General features: G+C 32.8%; 3 protein-coding genes across 5 annotated transcripts in view; 1 reads left to right on the top strand and 2 right to left on the bottom strand.

Moving 5' to 3' along the window:
* LOC146530090 (uncharacterized) overlaps window positions 1–12,710 on the top strand; it is a 25,639-nt gene extending 12,929 nt beyond the window's left edge. For both annotated transcript variants that reach the window (XM_085201286.1, XM_085201285.1), the window contains exons 4-9: window positions 3,138–3,261; window positions 4,717–4,842; window positions 7,616–7,873; window positions 8,309–8,462; window positions 10,116–10,188; window positions 10,543–12,710. In XM_085201286.1, the coding sequence (XP_085057412.1) occupies window positions 3,138–3,261; window positions 4,717–4,842; window positions 7,616–7,873; window positions 8,309–8,462; window positions 10,116–10,188; window positions 10,543–10,809 (1,002 nt within the window). In that variant the 3' untranslated portion in view covers window positions 10,810–12,710. The remainder of the gene's footprint in view (window positions 1–3,137; window positions 3,262–4,716; window positions 4,843–7,615; window positions 7,874–8,308; window positions 8,463–10,115; window positions 10,189–10,542) is intronic.
* Window positions 11,639–16,520, bottom strand: Tsp68C (Tetraspanin 68C). The gene is made up of 5 exons (XM_085201291.1): window positions 16,263–16,520; window positions 15,964–16,182; window positions 15,411–15,593; window positions 14,488–14,685; window positions 11,639–14,196 (listed from the first exon to the last, which is right to left on the bottom strand). The coding sequence occupies exons 1-5, from the start codon at window positions 16,314–16,316 to the stop codon at window positions 13,882–13,884; spliced, it is 969 nt and encodes a 322-aa protein (XP_085057417.1). The 5' UTR covers window positions 16,317–16,520; the 3' UTR covers window positions 11,639–13,881.
* On the bottom strand, window positions 16,052–19,089 carry Elp4 (Elongator complex protein 4). Of its 2 annotated transcripts, XM_085201290.1 has the most exons (8): window positions 18,849–19,089; window positions 18,727–18,762; window positions 18,529–18,644; window positions 18,208–18,445; window positions 17,630–17,901; window positions 17,071–17,305; window positions 16,682–16,784; window positions 16,052–16,182 (listed from the first exon to the last, which is right to left on the bottom strand). In XM_085201290.1, exons 1-7 carry the CDS (start codon window positions 18,961–18,963, stop codon window positions 16,693–16,695), a joined length of 1,104 nt encoding a protein of 367 aa, XP_085057416.1. In that variant the 5' UTR covers window positions 18,964–19,089; the 3' UTR covers window positions 16,052–16,182; window positions 16,682–16,692. The 2 variants fall into 2 exon arrangements, with proteins under 2 accessions (XP_085057416.1, XP_085057414.1); XM_085201288.1 differs by lacking the exon at window positions 16,052–16,182 and having other exon boundaries at window positions 16,609–16,784; window positions 18,849–19,088.

Here is a 19,089-nt window from a genome sequence, read left to right as displayed (position 1 = left end):
TCTGCACATCATAAATATATGCAATATGCGTTTAGTAATTGGAAGTCTTCTTTATTGGGTAATTCGTGACGTGAAAGGACATAAAAAACATTGGAGTCTGGTGTATTATCGACCGGGGCCAGAGTGCGCGCGCTGCTTAGTGCCGGCCACTCGCTCAGTACGAAGGGTTAGAAATAAATGCGTCTCGGCTATCCATACCATCGTCTTCTATGAGCCCAACGCTTGTAGCTGTCAAACCTTGCAATTATTTTGTAGCAGATGTTATCAATTCAAATATTATCATAGTCAATTTTCGTTATATATTTTATACACAAAACTCTTTAACTGTTGTTTATTAACTGTAGTGAACAATCCATTTAATATATTGTATGTATAATGTATGTATTTTATAATTTAGTACATATTAATAGCAAGCTGCTATTGTTTAAAATTCTATTTCAATTATTTGTAATATAAAGACATTTTATTAAAATGTTTATATTTACTAAATGAGTTACTAATGGAATATGAGTAGTTGTTTAAGGAATATTACAGCCAAGGATCAAAATAGATTTTGCGAATCGCAGATGTGTTTGAACCATATGCTTAATTAACATTGTTAAAACTTATAAAGAACTACTACTTAACCAATAACATTTTATAACAATAACACCTTGTGCTTACGTAAAAACTGTACGTCACGTGATATAGTTGCGAAATTACTATATACTTACGTCATGGTTGAAAGTTCGATTTACACTCGGTAAATTAATAATAAAATAAAATTAATACTAAATTAATTTTTGCAAACATAAAAACAAAATAATTTAACAATATATTTCCTCTTTTGTACTATGGATGATAGTAAGATATGGCATAATTCATGAAGATAAAAGAGAGTGAGATGAGTTCTGCCCCTCAACACGCAATGGCTCCAGAATTCGGCAGAAAGTGGGGAAGGCAGTGTTTGACACTAGGTTCCTTCTGCCTACCCTGCTGTGTGCGGGATACAGCGTGAAGCTGATATAAAAGAATTATATCTACTGTCGTTAATATATTCTTTAACTAAATTAGTTATTAGGCACTCCAGTAAATATACCACTTTATTGATTCTATCAATATTCATACAATCTAAAGTGAAACTTAAGAATAAAAACATCATAAAACACAAACATCGGAATCATATGAAGAAAAAAAAATATACCCATACGATTACTTCCTGCATTGACAACACGTGTTTCAGCCACTGTCATCTCGACAGTTTTAATTAAAAACGCTCTACGCTTTATGTGTAGAGTTCATTTTATATACTGTTCGTTTGCGTGATTTGATGTAAACGGTGAAAATTAAATATTTGACACTTAAACCAAGATATTTTATTAACTAAGCTTTCGTATGTTAGTTAATTGTAATTAAGTCAAATTGGCGTCAAAAAACAATTAAATTACAAATTAAAAAATTAATAAATTAAAGGTAACATTGTACATGTACTGTGTTAATATTAGAATGAACTTTAAGCTCGATTCTCTGTGGGTGTTGGTGACGTTGATTCGTGGGCGTATTACTCAGGCCTCTAGATAGCACCGATCCATGACGTCACAATGATTCAATAAAAATCCATATATTTATTTCATTTAACTCTATATTTTGATTGCTAATTTAGTAATTTATAATGGGAATTGGAAATAACGTTTTTTTCAGTTACTCATGAAGATGAGTAATATGAACTTATAATTACTAGTGTTTGCTTTGTTTAAAAGCAACCTTTTCATACTTTAGAATCCATTAAAGCGTTTCTCTTAGAGCGATATTAATTTTTTTAGGAAAAGAATACATCCATATAGGACTATACTACATGCTTCTCTCATTCCTTAGTTACGTATTTCTATAGGTATATGAAAAATATCTTAAACCTTTGTTAAAAGGCTTTTAATTATAAAACTATTATTTTTAATATTTTCCAAATTAATCATTTTGCTTTAAATAATGTACCACTATGTTAAATAAATGTACAACTCAAACAAATTGTAAATTATTTGCTTATACGTATGTGTGAATAACATAAAAGCTACTCATCCAAACTGCATTGTAACGGGACACCGGCTAAGTTATAAGCTCCATAGCAATGGTTCTCATTGGTTGATTCACAATAGTAGGTGCATCGCGCCGTGATAGCGGGTCCGGGAGTCGGCTGTGAGCGGAAAGACGATGCGCGATAGATAAGAGGTGCCGTTAGCTTGTCTAGTACAGCTAGAATACAGCTTAGCGGCTATTACGCATATCATGTTGAGTGAGTACCGCCGGTGAGTGCCGCTGCCGGTGAGTGGCGGTGCCGGTGAGTGGCGGTGAGTGGAGGGCGGGGCGCGGAACAGGTTTGCGCGTCGGGCATGGATGTGTGTGGATATTATATGTCTCAGCGCATCCTCGAACGGGCAGCTGTCACCCGCTAAACTCTTCGTATCTTTAGCATACGCAATGTAAACTAAAATGTATTTAAATATTTTATTAGTCTTAGATAATGACAGCTTTTACAGTGTGACAGGCTTTACAAGCGCTAGGGTTACTTAGATGGATTGTCAAGTTTTATTTAGATTGGAATGAAGTACGTAACTATACTTATTCTATATGTAATGCATATTTTTTGAAGGCATTATGCGGTCTTTTTTTAGCACAACTTATTTCAATTTATGACAATTAATATACAAAATACAATATAATAAGACGTAGAGTAAGCAGCTCGACGCCGGTTTGAATTGAACATTAAAATTGTATGCAATTTTTTTTCAAAGAGAAATATATACTTTAGATTCTAAATCATATTAAATTGATAATCACAGCTGATGCCGTTTAAAAGTTTAAATATCTCTTTTATAATTAGAATAAGGTTATGAAGAATAGGTATAAATAAATAAACACACGACTCGTTAGCTGGCTTGCTTGTCATTGAAAATGTCGTTGTTTATCGTAGGTACACTATATGAATGATATATTTTACAATTATAATAATATGTTGATAATGCAACGGTTAATATAAAATATATACTTAAACGTAAGCTATAATTTACAAAAAAATTGAGAATTAAATGGTAGGACATTTACGTAAATTTTATTATTATAATTAAAGTTTGAATTTCATTGTTTTCGTATTTTTAAACTAGGTTTCAGCCGCTCAGCATATGCAAGTGAGTGGTTCCGGCAGTGGACATGTATCGGCAGCAGCACAGCAAGGCATGTACGCGTCCTTCCAACACCAAGGCACACCTTCGCCTCAACATCACCAAGGTATCTATCTATCAGCTCGAAACAGTATACCATAAGGGCATCCGTCCGTGGTGTTCGATTCCCACTCAAGGGAATTAATTATTTTAATTAACGCTCCCTGGCGGCTGGCCTTAATACTAGGATCCCAGTGCATATTTTTACTATATACGGGATACAGATTGAAGGAAATACTTTAAACATTACGTACCTTTGTTGTTGATACATTTTAAAAAGTCCTTAGTTGAATCATCATAGCTTTGGAATGTATTTGCTTTCCGGTGCTATTTCGTTGCTTGAAAATATTCCTCTAAATCTTTAAAATATCTAATTCTTTATTATAAAAAATAATAGTAACTATAAATAACTCACTCTTTTTATTTTAATATTTTTGTTTTTGTTTTAATATTTTACATAAATATGGTAAATCTTTCCTCAAAGTCATACTAAGATATTATGATATACAACAATGATATTAGCTGTTGATTAGTGAATAAATCCTTCAAAGCGAGTCCCATTTACGATGTAATGTAGCTTCGTATGTTTATTTTTCATAACACACTCGGTACAATGCACTAAGGGGTATGTGTGTTCTACTAGCTGGTGCTCTCAGTGCCGTTTGTTCGTGGCGAGTGCGAAAGTGCACCTTAGCCGGCCGCGTTACGTGGTCGAGCATATGTTAAAATGCAGTAGCTATTCGGTTGATCTGTGAACGGGGGGAGGGCGCTCTCTGAGGTTGACGATCGGCGAGAATGCGCCCAGCGCTGAGCGCGCACTTCAGGGATGACATACATTGAAGACTTTATTGCACTCACTGTAAAGCTACTCCGCTTAAGCTTTTTTGTTTTGTTTGTTTTAAGTAATATGGATAGGGCTATGTTTTGTATATTTCTTTTTTAGGTATATTGTCTTCAAAATAATATATAAATGGCTCGACAACTGTCATTATATTATTCTAAGTTTTATCTAAAAATAAAAGTATGCAATATTTACTCTATTTCAAACTATTTTGTAAGTTATTTGGCTAGAGCACAGTAAAAAATATTTTCTTTATATAAACTTAACGGACATATATGTGCGTTTGTGAACATGACACAAAAGTATATTGTAATATCGTTATCGTATATTATAATATATAATAATAATAATACAATTAGAGAATATTACGAAGTGTAGTCATGATAAAACTTGTAGTTGATATCTATCTATTCTATATGAATGATTCATATTTATCGTTGTTTATATGTATGAACACACATACAACCAAAATAAATAACATTAAAGTGTATATGGAACAAATAGAAGATGTAGTTAACATTTACATTGTAAAATCAGATTTGGAAGTTTCCAACAGTTATTGAACTGTTCGGTTGATTTATATATTATGATATGCATATATATGTGTTTACCATAAAGTATGAAATATATATTATTGTATTAGTGGATGATATATATAAAGTATATTCTCTTGCAATCTAGGTAGTGGATGCGATACATACTCGGCGTCTCAGTCGCAAAATATGAATTTCTCGCCATCAATGCGACCTCGGCCTTCTGGACCTACGCAGCAAACTTCGCAAGGACCTGGGCAGCCACCACCACTGGGTAAGAAAATATGTGATTTTAGAAACGATTTATTTATATGTATACCATATAAACTAAAATGTGTTGCTCTGAAAATACAGACCGGCAGACATTATTTACTATTCTTTACCTGCGGCTTCGCCCAAATGAAAAAAAACTAAGAGTTATGTACGACTCCGTAACCTTCTTATCGATAAATGAACTACGCAACATAAAAAGAATATTTGAATTCGAATAAGTAGTTCCTGAGGTTAACTCATTCAACGAAACAAATTCTTCAGCTTTATAACATTAATATAGATTTTTTTGAAATTTACAATAAATTTCTTTAAATTTAACATTATTTTATAATTATTGATACAGCTGAAAACACATAAACGACATTTTTGTTGATTCATTATTTAATATAACACTTTATATTTTATACCCTTTCATTGTTAGATTATTTATTAAATATGTTTTACTTTATTTTTATTTTATTGAAGTTAATAGACACCATTGTAACATATTATGCAGTATATTGTATGGGGGTTTATCTGTCTTAGCAAAGAAGGTGGAGAAAGAATAAAAAAAAATGTTATTTTTGCTTAAATCTTTAACAAATGATACACATATTTTACGAACCAAGGAACAACTATATTGGATTATTATCGCACTAAATAATCGGCTCTCAAATACGATTGCGCAAATATATCGTTAGTCGTGGTGGGCACTAGCGTGCGACTATAAACGCGAGGTAGGCGACTATAGGTCGTGGGTTCAATTCCCATTCGGGGAAATGATAAAATTTATTATTTTAGTTTCTTCGCTCTGGTAACGAGGCAAAACGCGAGCAAACGCAATGCTTCCAGGATATGGCGGATAGTGGGGAACGGAAGTGTCTTAGTGGGTACTTAGTGTGTGTAAGGATAGATAGTGTAGTGTAATGAACACTAGGTTCCCAGGTTCTCCCTGCCTACCCGGCTATGTGCGGGATACAGAATGAAGTTAAAATAAAGTTTAATTGTTATGTTCGTGATTGTAATATCATGAGGTTAACTACAAATGAACGACCAAGAATCTATGAATATAACATTGTGTAAGCATATTGTATAGGTAGATACCATACCTCTGTGTTACGTTATGCCCAACTACAACTCTATTTAATTACAGTTCATGATGACGTCACTGAAGATAAATTCGAATTATCGATTTGAGTATTTAATTGATTACGTTTACAATCAATATACGTATGTACATATGTAGGTACTATATTGGTAAAAGTCGGTTCGGTAAAATGTTAATTATTTTAAAACATAAAGAAAATCACTTTTACGTCATACGAGTATAGTACATAAGCAATGTTTATCTACATAGAATATTTGTTATATTATAGTTACGTATCATTCTATTTCCATATCAGTACTTTAGTGGTGGGGTTTTTTTTAACTTTACACATTATTCCGCATGTAGCTGGATGGAGAGGGAAGACAAAAGCCAGCGTTCATACATTCCATATTTTTCGTCTAAATTCGAGACAGTGCGTGTTGAGTGGTGGAACCCAACGCCGCGTTATTTTGCCAAGCAGGAAAATAAAAATATTATATTTTCCAAGTAGGGTTCAGGCCTCGAAAGTCAGACCCCGTACCACTGCGCTGCTATGATTTCTATTGTTAGAACTAAGATTTTAGACATTTTCATTATTATTATTATTATTATTATTTTTCAAATATTCCTCTCAATTGATATGGGCGAGGTCGATATACATATTAGAGTTGGCGCTAGCCAGACGGTGCAAGTATATGAGGTTATGTTTAATAATGTAGACAGAGCACATTCATGTGACTGTGCAATCACATTATAAATCTAATACATAGGTATAAGCCATACTTATTACTATGGCTTAGTATACATTTTTAACAAAACAAGTCTTATATAAAATAATTTTGATTAAATATATAATATTAAAATTACGCGCTCTCGCACTTTTCTAACTATTGTTTTCGATGACTGAAATTGTAGAGTTTGCTTTCGCAAATTAGAGATGCATCGAAGGAAATTTGGAATTATATCTTACAAACTGTACTTTATATCAAGCTGAGCTAATTAGATTATAATTAAAACTAAATGAGTGGCAATCGTAAATAGGATGTAATGGTAAAACTAATTTTAAGATCGTTTGTTATAGTTACTTGAGCAATAATGTTATCTAAGCTTAAAAAATGTTTATCATTGATCGTTAAATCGTATAATGTTGTTCCTATCAGTTAATTATATTATACTTTTCGGAGGAGTAGAGGTTAAGGAGTACATAAAAAAATCTCATAAATAAATGATAAATTATGTCATGTTTTCGCACGTAGAAATTCATGTATAGAATCTGAATATAAGTAACATTTTCTTTATTTTTTTATGTTTCAGAGTAATTCAGTATTTCTTAAATATCAAAAACACGTATACTTTTCTTATTTTATTACATTATTAATTAAATAAGACAATTAGATTAACATATAGCAATGTGCTGTTATTGTTTCACTTTATGTACCTACTTAACACAAAAAATCTGACAATGATGTCATTGTCAGATTTTTTATGAATTACCCAATATTGTTTTTTAAATTTATTGATTTACAGAGCCTCAACTTTATTGCTATATAAATAACATTGTTTTAGAGAAAATCATATTAGAATATTCTCTTCTTTAGAATTTTAATTGCTATTTAATTTTGTTAATGTTTTGACAATTTTTTTATAATAAGTTTACCTTGTTTATAATAGGTACAGAATGTTTCTTACATATGGTATATTTGTATAGGAATAGCAGCTGCAGGCATATCGCGAGAGCAGCAAGCCAAGATGCTGCAGCAGCAGCAACAGCAAATGCTGCGTGCGCAGCAGCAGATGCGTCCGCCGCCGCCCGAGTACAAGGCGCGGTTCGCGGGCGCGCCGACACCGCGCCGCGCACCTCCGCCTCGCGCCTTCCCCCCGCACTCCCGGCAGTACCCGGCGGACTGGCGGCACGTCATGCTGCCGCAACAGGCGGCCAGGCCCCAGTTCAATCATCATCATCAAGGTTAGTTTCATTTTGAGATTTTGATTTTTTTCATAGCTTCAGGCTGTATTTCGCATATATCGGGTAGGCCGAGGGAACCCTTAATACACCCTGCGCCCATCGCCTAAATTTTCAAATCATTGTGTGTTGAGTTCCAGATCTCAACGCTGCGCTTTGTCTTGTAAGCAAGTAAGACAATGTAAGTAAAAAATGGAAATTCATTTCTTCGAATCCGCAACCGTTGCTATTCCACTCTGCGCTGAAATCATTCTATATTTTTTCTATGCTCAAAAAATCGTGAAAATTTTATATCTTATTATGAAATCATTTCATAGATCTTTACTTTATTCTTCTCATCAGATTATGTATATTCTTTTCTTCGATTTACGAAATTATCTTCGGTTTGTTGAATTACGTACTTTAACATTAAATTCTGTTTTTTCTTATAATTTCAAGGATTCAATATGGGAAATATGGGCGGTATGGGTAACGTGAGTGGCGTCAACGTCGGCGGCAGTATGGCGCAGCAGCAACAGCAACAGCAGTTACAGATGCAGCAAGCACGATTACAGCAGCAGCAACAACAGCTTATGCAGCATCAACAACAACGGTAATATTGCTATATTACCTTATAAGATTCTTTAAACAAATTTCTTTAATTCTTAAACTTTTATTCTACAGAACACTGTTATTACGACAATTCAATTATTTAGTAATATTAAAACATTCATGGATGTTTGTGAAATTTACTGAGAAATGACTATCAAAATGTTTTCATCTTAATATACAATAATAATTGTTGTTTACTCAAAATCTCCGTTTATATATTATACATAATTAAACAAAAAATATTTATATCATTAATATCAGTTTCACGCTGTATTCCGCATATAGCAGGGTAGACATTGAGTTTTGAGTGGCGGAATTCAACGCCGGGCTTTTGCCTTGGTTCCAGAGCGAATAATTATTATTTAATAAATATTTCATTTCCGCTTCACAGTCGCACACTTGTGCCCCTGCGCCACAACTGGCCTCAACTTTTGATATGATGCAAAACAACAATTATATAAAATTATAACAGCCATAGCTAACAATTTAATGGAACTCATAGTTAATTATAACTAGATTCCCTCCTTTTAACCTTTAACGTTCACCTTGTATCAATTTATATAATTGTGGCCCAGCAGGACAGCGTATGACTGTTAAAGCAATGATTGTGAGTTCGATTACCACTTGAGTGACCAAATATATTTAAATTACACGATTGTAAATGCGGCGGTTGTGGGCTCGGACCCATCAGGAATCGATTCCTATTCCGGGAATGAATTGCTTATTATATTGCTCTAGTGCTGCGTTGAGTTTTGCCACTTCCCACGCAATGCCTCAAAAATTTGGCGGAGAGTGGGCAACGGAGTGCCTTAATATTTGTTTCTCTCTGCCTATATTGCTATACGCGAGATAAAACGTGAAACTAAAAAAGTTCATTTCATGGCTCTGGAAAGACAAAGCGCTGTGATTAGTTAGGCCACTCAATACGCAATGTCTTGAATTTCGATGGAAATTAGATAAAAGAGTGACAATTACCTACTCTAACAAAAAACATGATTATTCTATATTTTTTAATAAAGTTGCAATAAATATATAGTGGCTGTGCCTATGTGTACTAAGTCATAGTAAACAATGCACTTAGTATAACTAGATTCATTTTATTTAACCTCTAGCGTTCACCTTGTTTGTTAATTCATATTATAATATTTATTTACTTGGGCCTTAGTCGCACAGTGGCATAGCGTCTGACTGTCACGGTTATGGGTTCGATTTCCATTTGGAGATTAGTTATATTTATTTATTCGCTCTGGTAACAAGACAAAGGGAGGCTTTGACTTCTCCCACTACACATGAGGTATCTCGAAAATTGGGTGATAGGAAGGAACGGAGTCTCTTAACTATATAATTATATAGTCAAGATACTCCGTTTGTTTTGATTTAATTGACATAGGAAACTTATTAGCTTTTATTTCATAGTAGTAGTATTATTTATATTAATGAATATTTTTATTTCTTCGCTGGTACCAAAGCAAAGTGCGGCGTTAAATTTCTCCATTCAACACGGGAATGTGGAGAACGGAGTGTCTTAACAATAGGTTTCCTTTCCCTACCCTCCTATACGCAAAAGCGCGAACATAAAAAAAATATTAAGGTTCCTATGTCAACCTTGCTATAAATGGCATACAGCGTGTAGCTAAAAAATATTTATTTGCAGGGCGTCGAATCAACAGCCGTCAATGTCACATCTAATTATGCAACAAAATCAAATGATGAGCGTGCAAGGACAGGTACTTATATTAAATTTTATATTTTGTAATGTTTATGAGTCATGTGTTGTCTTTATAATTACAATATGAGATTATTATCATATATGTTTATTCATATTTTGATTTAGATGGTTGTATAGTTACTTATAAGTTTAATTTATAATTTAGCTGTCTTGTTTTATGTTCATAAATTCTATTTGTTTTTCAATTTGTATATGCGCGTTACCAGCAATCTGTATAATTCGCCTTGGCAATGTATAGAATATCTAAAACGTGTAGGTATAACGATTCTAAAAGTGCTTGCAAAAGTTTATTTGAATGAAGAATATTCCAATTTTAATTTGAATTTAACAAATTATTCGTTTTTATTTCCAGATGCCAAACATCCATATGTCGCAGTCACAAAGTATGAGTATGCAACAAGGGGGGCTCTCACACGGACTTGGAATGCAGCCACCCACCTCACACTCCCTACAAAATAACCTAATGCCACAAAATGGTAACTTCCTACACTCGTTTGGCCCTACTGCGGACTTTAACTTAGACTTCCTAGACAACATGCCCTCTAGTGACGCCGGCAATATGACGGCGCAAGAATTACTAAACTCTTTGGACAACTCGTTCCTTAATGATATTCTATAGATGGTTTACTCTTGTCGTCTTCCTATACTAAGGTCTTTAGGCTCGAGATCTCTCGTATTCCTTCCAATTTCATGCCGCAAAATGATGTTCTAATGAGGCCGGCAATATGACGGCACAGTAACAAATAAACTCTTTGGACAACTCGTTCCTTATAGATATTCTGTAAAAGGTTTAACTTGATTGTCTTCCTACACTAAGGCCTTAAGACTAGGGATCTCATATATTTTTTCATGGTCTCGGCATGCAGCTGCCAACCTAATACTTTCTACAAAACAACCTTACGCCTTAAGATATCAACCTCCTCCATTAATTTGGCTGCACTGCGGATTTTAACTTGGACTTTTTACACTACCTGCCTTCCAGTGACACCGGTAATATGACGGCGCAGATATTAGATTTCCTGTAGATCATATAACTCGATAGTCTTCTTATACTAGGATCTTTAGTCTCGGAGTCACTTACATTTATTACTTCTACTATATACCGCAGGATGACAACTTCTTACACACATTTGGCCCCATTGCGGAATTTAGTTTGAACTTCATAAATAATATGCTTTCCAGCGACGTCGTATCAGCAATATGACGGCGCAGAAATTATTGAACTCTTTGAATAATACTTAAGTAATAATATTTTGTACGTCTGTTCCCATCGGTAGTCTTCCAAGACTAAAGCCTTTCATTTGATAGGGAATTTGGCACGGGATCTCTGACTTCTTCCACGATATTTTATAGATATCGTCTTATTAGTCGACCCTACACATTTCATCTCGGGTGCCAAAACTCGTAGTGAAATTCTATTTATATAATTTTATCGTAATAATACGGCACCCGGAATCTTTCATCTTTAATATTAGTGTTATTTGGAGTTGACGAAATGTTATCGTAAGTTTTTTATATATTAGGGTGTTTGACAATTGCCACTGGTTGGCACGTGAACTTAAGCACTAAGCTTATTCCAAATATAAAAGACATAATATTAACATACAAACAATTATTGTATGATAATGTCTATTAAAAATTACGTTTTTGCGTTAAACCAATATCGGACGCTATCAAATAGCGGTACGAAAGTTACAGTAACTTTAGGCCTGTATAACAGTTATTTAAAATGTTTAAAATTCAGTTACATGAGATATGTTAATGATGTGTCTTATTGTTTGTTAGGATATATGAATTTATATGTCAAATACCCGAAAAAAATTGACCAAAGTTTTCCAGCAGTGCGACATCGCATATCTTCCGATGTGTTTAGAAATTTTCACGATGCATTGTTTTATATAAACAAATAAATATTTATTCTTAAAGAATTCCATTTTGTAGAGTATATAGGTTTTACGATTGTTCGTGAATAGTTCGTTTGTATAAAGATTATTGTACTATAGGGTTGTTTATGGACTATTAAAATTATGCGAGATAAAGCCGAATAATCTCACGTTACTTAATTTTTTATCTTCGTGAGACATTAGATTTTTTTTGCGAAGTAGCTTTTATATACTATGTATATTTATTACAAATAGAAATATAAGAAAATAGCACAAAAGACATTAACAGCGATTTTATTTACACGCTTACAAATTTATTTATCGAAATGACGTAATAAATTGGGGCAATACATTTATAGTGTCTGAATTATAATAGATGTACTTTATCTTGTCACATTAGTACTTTATGTACTCCAAAACTCCACTGTACCTCGCTGATGATCTTTATTACGCTGGAAACTATTTATTTTTATTATTTTCTTCTTGGCTATGTTCCCATTACCAAAGCGGATTTCTTATAAAATCTTCTTATTAAATCTATTTCTTTTAAAACTTTCTTATTAAATTTATTTCACATGTCTTTTCTTATTGCCATAGTAAGGCTATCCATAAATTACGACATACAATTAGAGGCGGGTGAAGGTTTCATGACATAATTATTTCAAAACAAAATCTGTAAAATATAACTTTACTTTGGAACTGTCTTAATTAAATAATTTTAAGATGTATAATTGCAAAATATGTAACGTCACACTGGGTAGGGGGAGTCCCATGGATGTGAACAGCTGTTACAAGGACGGGGAAGGGGATAACAATGATGAAATTGCGTAATTTATGGATGACTTATCATATCAACTAATTAACTTATATTAACTAAGGTAATAAAATGATTATCAGTGAGTAAAATATTTCCGCCTGCAAAGGGCCCGATTTTTTATTTGTAGTTGAAATGTAAATTTTTATATATTAAGTTTATTTAAGATCATTCCTGTACCTAAGATGTAATTAGTAGAGTATACTGTGATGTCGGTCTCAATGGTCTGTAGTTTTACATAGAATCAATTATAATTAGAATATTGTTATTGTTAAGGATCTCATGTATCGTGTAGAGCTTTGTGGGATTCTGGAATATTCTGGACGTTGGTTTTATTTTCACTTTTATTTTTGTCAATAGATTTAAAAATTCTAACTTATTGTATACTGTATGTATTTATCTTTTACAATGTAAATTACATTATAATTATATCCAGATTGATAAAGCATAGCTTAAGGAGATCATATGTTTATATATTATGATTACTTTTCCTTCAAAAAAACTAATTATTAATTCATATTTGACGCCAGCTCTCTGTTACAGTAAGCCACTTTTAAATAACTGAAACATTCCAGAGCCATTGTTAACAATGTTTTTAAATTTAGGACCAATTTTTGAATGTTCTTTTAAAAATACTATTACATATTGAAAAAAAAAATGCTTTTTATTTTCAACACTTACAAATTAAAAACTACATTTAGTTACAGTCTTATTTTGAGTACTCAACAATTTCCTTATATTTATAATAAACATGTAATATGTGGGAGAAAAATACTTTAGAACGAGAAATGTTACAAATTTTTAGTTTGTAACCATTTTTATATAGAATTATGGCACAAGCAATTAAAATGAAACCTAATATTGAAAAAGCGATTAACGGCAGTCCAGTATTATAAACAAATCACCACATAATAGAGTCAGCTTGGTGTCTATTCAAAAAATCTGAAAACTTTTCTAACTTGTTTTCTAAAGCATTTATCTCCGCTGCTATTTCTCATACCATCTCATTCGGTTTCTTAAAAATCCTAGGGTTGCGTACTCTAGGACTGTAGAAATTATTTGGCTGAATATATTTAGCAGTTATTGGTTCATCGTGCAAGCCCAAGTTACGTTCGTAAATATTTCCATGCTTATTTTCCATAGCTTTGATCATAAAAAAATTCTTCTCTTGCCTGCTTTTTCTTAATTTAATACATGAGAACACAGTACTTAATAAAATAGCCAACTTGAAAACCGCTACGACGAACAATGCAAGCATAAATATAAAGTACTGCTGTTGATACCAATCTTCGAGCTTAGTTTGACATCCCTGAAATATAAATAATGGTCATCATTATTACCACATCAAAAGTACTCTAGTAGTGCGCTTGATGAATATTTGTATGTATTTGGGATAACCGCGAACTACAACTTCATTTAAGTATTTTTCTAGGATCGCCTGGACTTTGATCTTTTTTTGTAAAGGTTGTAAAATTTTCAGGTTTAATTTTGTTAATATAAATTCTGAATTCAAAGAAATGCTGTACAGTCCACAGTTGGGTGGAGCAAGGAAGTTTAGAAGATGCACAACACACAAAAAATATATATAAAAAAAACTAACTGGAACATGTCTAAACTGTGCATTAGGCTGTATCTCCTGACATCTGGACTGGTTGACTGGGGCTGGGTTGAGGTAGGACGTGTGCTCAGTCTGTACGCAGCAGCTGAACGGTACGGACATACCACGCGGGCCCAGACGCTGTAGCTGCCATAGCGACATGTCGTAGTTGCGAGCGCTTGTCATGCCACAGCATTCTAACTTTAAATTAAGTCAATACTTAAATAAATACATATATTATAAGTAATTTGCTAACATATTTTGTATGTTTTTGTTTAGCTTAACGGTACCATTCCGAATTTATCGATATAGGTATAGGAAAGCTAAAAGTTTCCTAGAGCAAGCACACCATATAAATGATAGTAAAAATGACTATAGGCTAACACATCGTTCACCAATTCTGTTCGTATAGAGAAAATGATATGATGATGTTCGGTAAAATGATATTTATTGACACCAGATACAAGAAATAAGACATCAAAATGACTTCTTAAGAATGTTTAATTTTGTTAAAGTTTTAATTTTGTTGAAAGTACAAATTACTTTTAAGGCCAATCGTGGCTCATGAACACAGAATGTGACTGTAAAAACGATTGGTTTTGGGTTCGATCCCCACTTGAGGAAATTAAATATTAATATAAATATTATAAAATAAATACGAAATGATTCCAGAATTCGGCGGAAGTTGGGAACGGAGTGTCTTAACAATAGCTTCCTTTTGTCTACCCTGCTGTATGCGGAATGCAGCGTGAGGCTGATCACAAATTACTTGTTTACTTAAACAAGGCATAGTGTTTGATGGCAAAAGATAGAGACCAGCATGCAACGTGACTAGTGGTTAAGAAGTGAGGCCTAATGTTCTACCTTAACAAAGATTTGTTTTATTCGTCAGTATTGAAAATTCGTTTAATAACATTGATCTGTACCTCAGTCTGTGCTAAGTCCACAGCTGCTGTGAAATGTTCAAAATCTGGAACAGCATAATAACTTTGTAGTGCGCCCACAGCTCCTCCCCTAGAGCTCTGGATACCATAGCATCTCGGCCATATCGCTGCCACCACTCCGGCAGCGCACTCGCACAGGAGTAAGCCCAATACTACCAGGAAATACTGTATAACATAAATAATTATTTGTTTAGTATATTTAGCGAATTGCGGTTTAAGAAGAGTAGATAAAATTATAGAGAAGTAATGTTATAAGAGTGAGTAAATATGCCTAGCATTTCTCAATTTTCTGTCCACTTAAGAGACTCTATCTCTTGTTATAATTCAATAAAAAGAGGTCGAGGATCGTACCCACAATCGTAGTATCGACATTCAAACTTTCAACGAACTGCACTATGATGGTGTCGTGATCATGAATAAGTATAACTTAAATTTAAATAATGCTAACCTTAATTCAAAATAAAAAAGCCAGATTTCTTTACATAATAAGTAGATAGGCTTAAAGTAATACGTGACAGTAAAAGTATATACTTACTAAAGTTAAGATAATATAGCCAGGAAGGTACGTCGCCCAAACTCCCAAGGCAGCAACACTACATATAATAAGTCCAGCTGCCAAAAGTGCAAGAGCGACGTAGTAAAAAGGCGGTTCATCCAGACCACCCTCTGGCATCGCAAGTAGATTCGAAAGCAAAATTCTTCGGGAATCAGACAGTAATAGAAATCCACACACCACTTTCACGAAACCGGAGCCCTTTTAATATTAAATCCGTTAAAATCCACAAATCTTTTGAATGTGTTGAAATTATTTTATGTATACTGAATTATACTTACAAAAAACAAAATATTAAAACATCCAAACAGAACTTTGGCGCTAGCGATCTTCATAATTATTAATTACTTTTTATACGTTTTATTAGTAAACAATAACTCAATGAAACTGTGTCACGAGATACAATAATATGGTCATAGCTTAAACGCGTGTGATTTCTAATATGCGTCCGAATAAAAGTGCCATGAATACATTTTCCGGTTTAAGGGAGATACGCTCTGCTGAACAGGTGGGGTGACTAATAATTAAGCCAGTTATGTCTAAAATTAATGCATGAGCTATTTTAACGCCTATTTTAGTTGTACATATAAACATTATCCATCATTTGAAGTAAGAAATAAAAACCAATTTTTACCATAGTATAAAATATATTTCATTTTAAAGTTTACATAATTCTAGCATTGTCATAATATGTACTTACACCAGGAATTATTAAAAATCTACGTCTTTTTTCTTGAAACTGCCGCAAGATTTTGGTGTAGCGGTAATGTCATCTTGTTCACGCTCACTGGACTCTTGAAGTTCTAAAATAAAATAATTTTGTGTGTTTAATGTTATCTTTTAATTCATACTTAACATGCACTGGCAACTCTGGATTCCCAATTGGGGGAATGAACTATTTTCATTTCACAGAGTTTAATAAGTTTCAGAAATCATTTTGTCTTGCCAGAGCATGCTCATGATAATTTGTGCAAATCTCACTGAGAGGACAAAGTGGAAAGTAAATCTACAAACATCATGTTTATAGGTAGCCACTACTCCACAACAGCCCCCACAATAATATATTAAATTAATAAATTTAAAACTAACCTGGGGGCAAATGTAATTTTTCAATTAAAAACTTCTTTCTTCTCAACTTAAATGCAAGGTCAAGACTTGGAGGCACAAACGGTACAAGAGAATACACTGCTGATAACTTAGTTATATGGAAGAGACCATGGTAATCACTGTATAAAGGATTTGTTTCTTTACTTGATCCCGCAAAGGATTCTATTTTTACTGCATTATCTACAGAATATAGAATTCTTTTTATTATGTGATCATCCTGTAATAAAATAATGATATTTATTTTATTTTTAAACATTTTTTTTATCTTCATGCTATATTATGAATATAGTAGGTAGGCAGAAGAAGCCGTGGGCATTGAACTGTTAAGAACCTACCTTTTCTATTATCTGGCCAATATTCAAGACAGTGCATTTTGAGTAGTCACTGCACTTCCAAGTTACCACAGTAAGGAATTTCAAATAATTCATTTCCTAGAGTGGGGGTTGAACCCACAATCATCACATTTAGAGCTGTCCCACTGGACTTCTCTACACATGAAACATTCAGTTTAAAGCATAATATTTTTATATTTAGTTCTTACTTCAAATAAATGTGAAGGAATGGTCACACATATGATTACATTTTTATCTTGAACCAATTTTCTTAAACAATAAAGAAATTTTAGCAAATCTTGACCATAATTGCTAATTGAGTCATCATTGTAACAGTCTAATGCCATCCAAAGAGGTGAACCTAATGACTGAATTGTTATTCGTAAAATATTCTTCTCTTTACTTGTCCTACTATACTTCTCCTTTGACATAACTGTTTTTATTTTTGTTAGGAGACTTTTGTATAAGGTGTTTTTAAAACCTAGAAAATAAATAATGACTTTTTAAATATATTTTTTTATTAATTAAGAATAAGTTTTTAAAAAAATGTGACAATGCAAATGTGACATAGCAAGGCAGTGAGCTGCAATGGATTTGGGTTCATTCCCACTAGGGACAATACATCATCCATCCATCATTAAATATGCAATGCCTCAAATTTATACGAAAAAAGAGAGCTAACTGTTTTGACACTAAGTTCTACCTGCCTATTCTGCTTAATTCTAGATACTGTATGAAACTTTAAAAAATGAGGTTTTTAGAGAGAGATTATTCCTTGTCTACTTACCATTAATTTTATCATCATTTTGCTCCAAGTAGCAGTAAGTAATATTGGTACTGTTTATGGTCTCTATATCAATATGTTTGCTGAGATCAAAATGATGACCAAAGTTAGTATTGCTTCCAAATGATGATTCCACTTGACTAAGCCCCTCATATCTCCATGCAATTTTCATTTCACTATTAGTTTCATTAATTTTCCTCTCATCAGTTGTAAGTGTGCATGCCTGAGGGAGTTCTTTTGTCTATAAAAAATAAATGAACCTAAAGTTTCTTGATAAGTTGTATATTGCAACTAAATTTACTTTATGTTATGTAAATAACTTACAATTTCTTCTGGTTTTTCCTCAGCTGAAGATATAAATAAATCATGCTTACATACAATGCCCTCAGCCAGAAAATATTTCAATAATATTCTACTGTAACTTCCCAAAATATCTTCCTCTAAAATAATTATTTTATAATTTATTATTGTTAAATAATTAACATCTATAAGCATATTATTTATAAGTAGAAAAATACTAACCTATTAAAAATATACCACCAGTTGGTAAGCCGCCACCTGAATAAAACATTTAATGAAATAGAAAATTAAAATTATCTTTATTTATAGGGCTCGTATATATTGATACACAAAATACGACGTACCTACAACGTAATCTAACGATGGTATTCCGGAAGAAACATAAGCGAGGTTATTTTTTAGTTTTGTTCCATTTATGCTTGATTGAGAAATAGTTTTTTTATGAAAACTAGACATCATGAAATCTTCTAAATATATCTATGTTTATCTATTACTTAAAAATGCTAAGATATACAATAGTCGTTCTTATATAGTTATTTATTATTGTAAGTCTCTGTTGTAAATTATAATATGACAATTGACAAC

Source organism: Heliconius melpomene, chromosome 17, assembly GCF_056956725.1.
Source record: "Heliconius melpomene rosina isolate 202511_hmr_F chromosome 17, ASM5695672v1, whole genome shotgun sequence".
NCBI classification, from domain to species: domain Eukaryota; kingdom Metazoa; phylum Arthropoda; class Insecta; order Lepidoptera; family Nymphalidae; genus Heliconius; species Heliconius melpomene.
This window is presented reverse-complemented; position numbering and strand designations above follow the sequence as displayed.

What these genes read in the sequence shown, in the direction of transcription:
- Tsp68C (XM_085201291.1), bottom strand. Translation starts at nt 16,316, where the DNA reads ATGAAGATCGCTAGCGCCAAAGTTCTGTTTGGATGTTTTAATATTTTG. An exon ending in GTTTTAATATTTTGTTTTTT is followed by an intron (nt 16,183 to 16,262) that starts GTAAGTATAATT and finishes TAATATTAAAAG; the next exon opens with GGCTCCGGTTTCGTGAAAGT. An exon ending in CACAGTTTAGACATGTTCCA is followed by an intron (nt 14,197 to 14,487) that starts GTTAGTTTTTTT and finishes TTTATATTTCAG; the next exon opens with GGATGTCAAACTAAGCTCGA.
- Elp4 (XM_085201290.1), bottom strand. Translation starts at nt 18,963, where the DNA reads ATGATGTCTAGTTTTCATAAAAAAACTATTTCTCAATCAAGCATAAAT. An exon ending in TGGTGGTATATTTTTAATAG is followed by an intron (nt 18,645 to 18,726) that starts GTTAGTATTTTT and finishes TAATTATTTTAG; the next exon opens with AGGAAGATATTTTGGGAAGT. An exon ending in AAATGATGATAAAATTAATG is followed by an intron (nt 17,902 to 18,207) that starts GTAAGTAGACAA and finishes TTTATTTTCTAG; the next exon opens with GTTTTAAAAACACCTTATAC.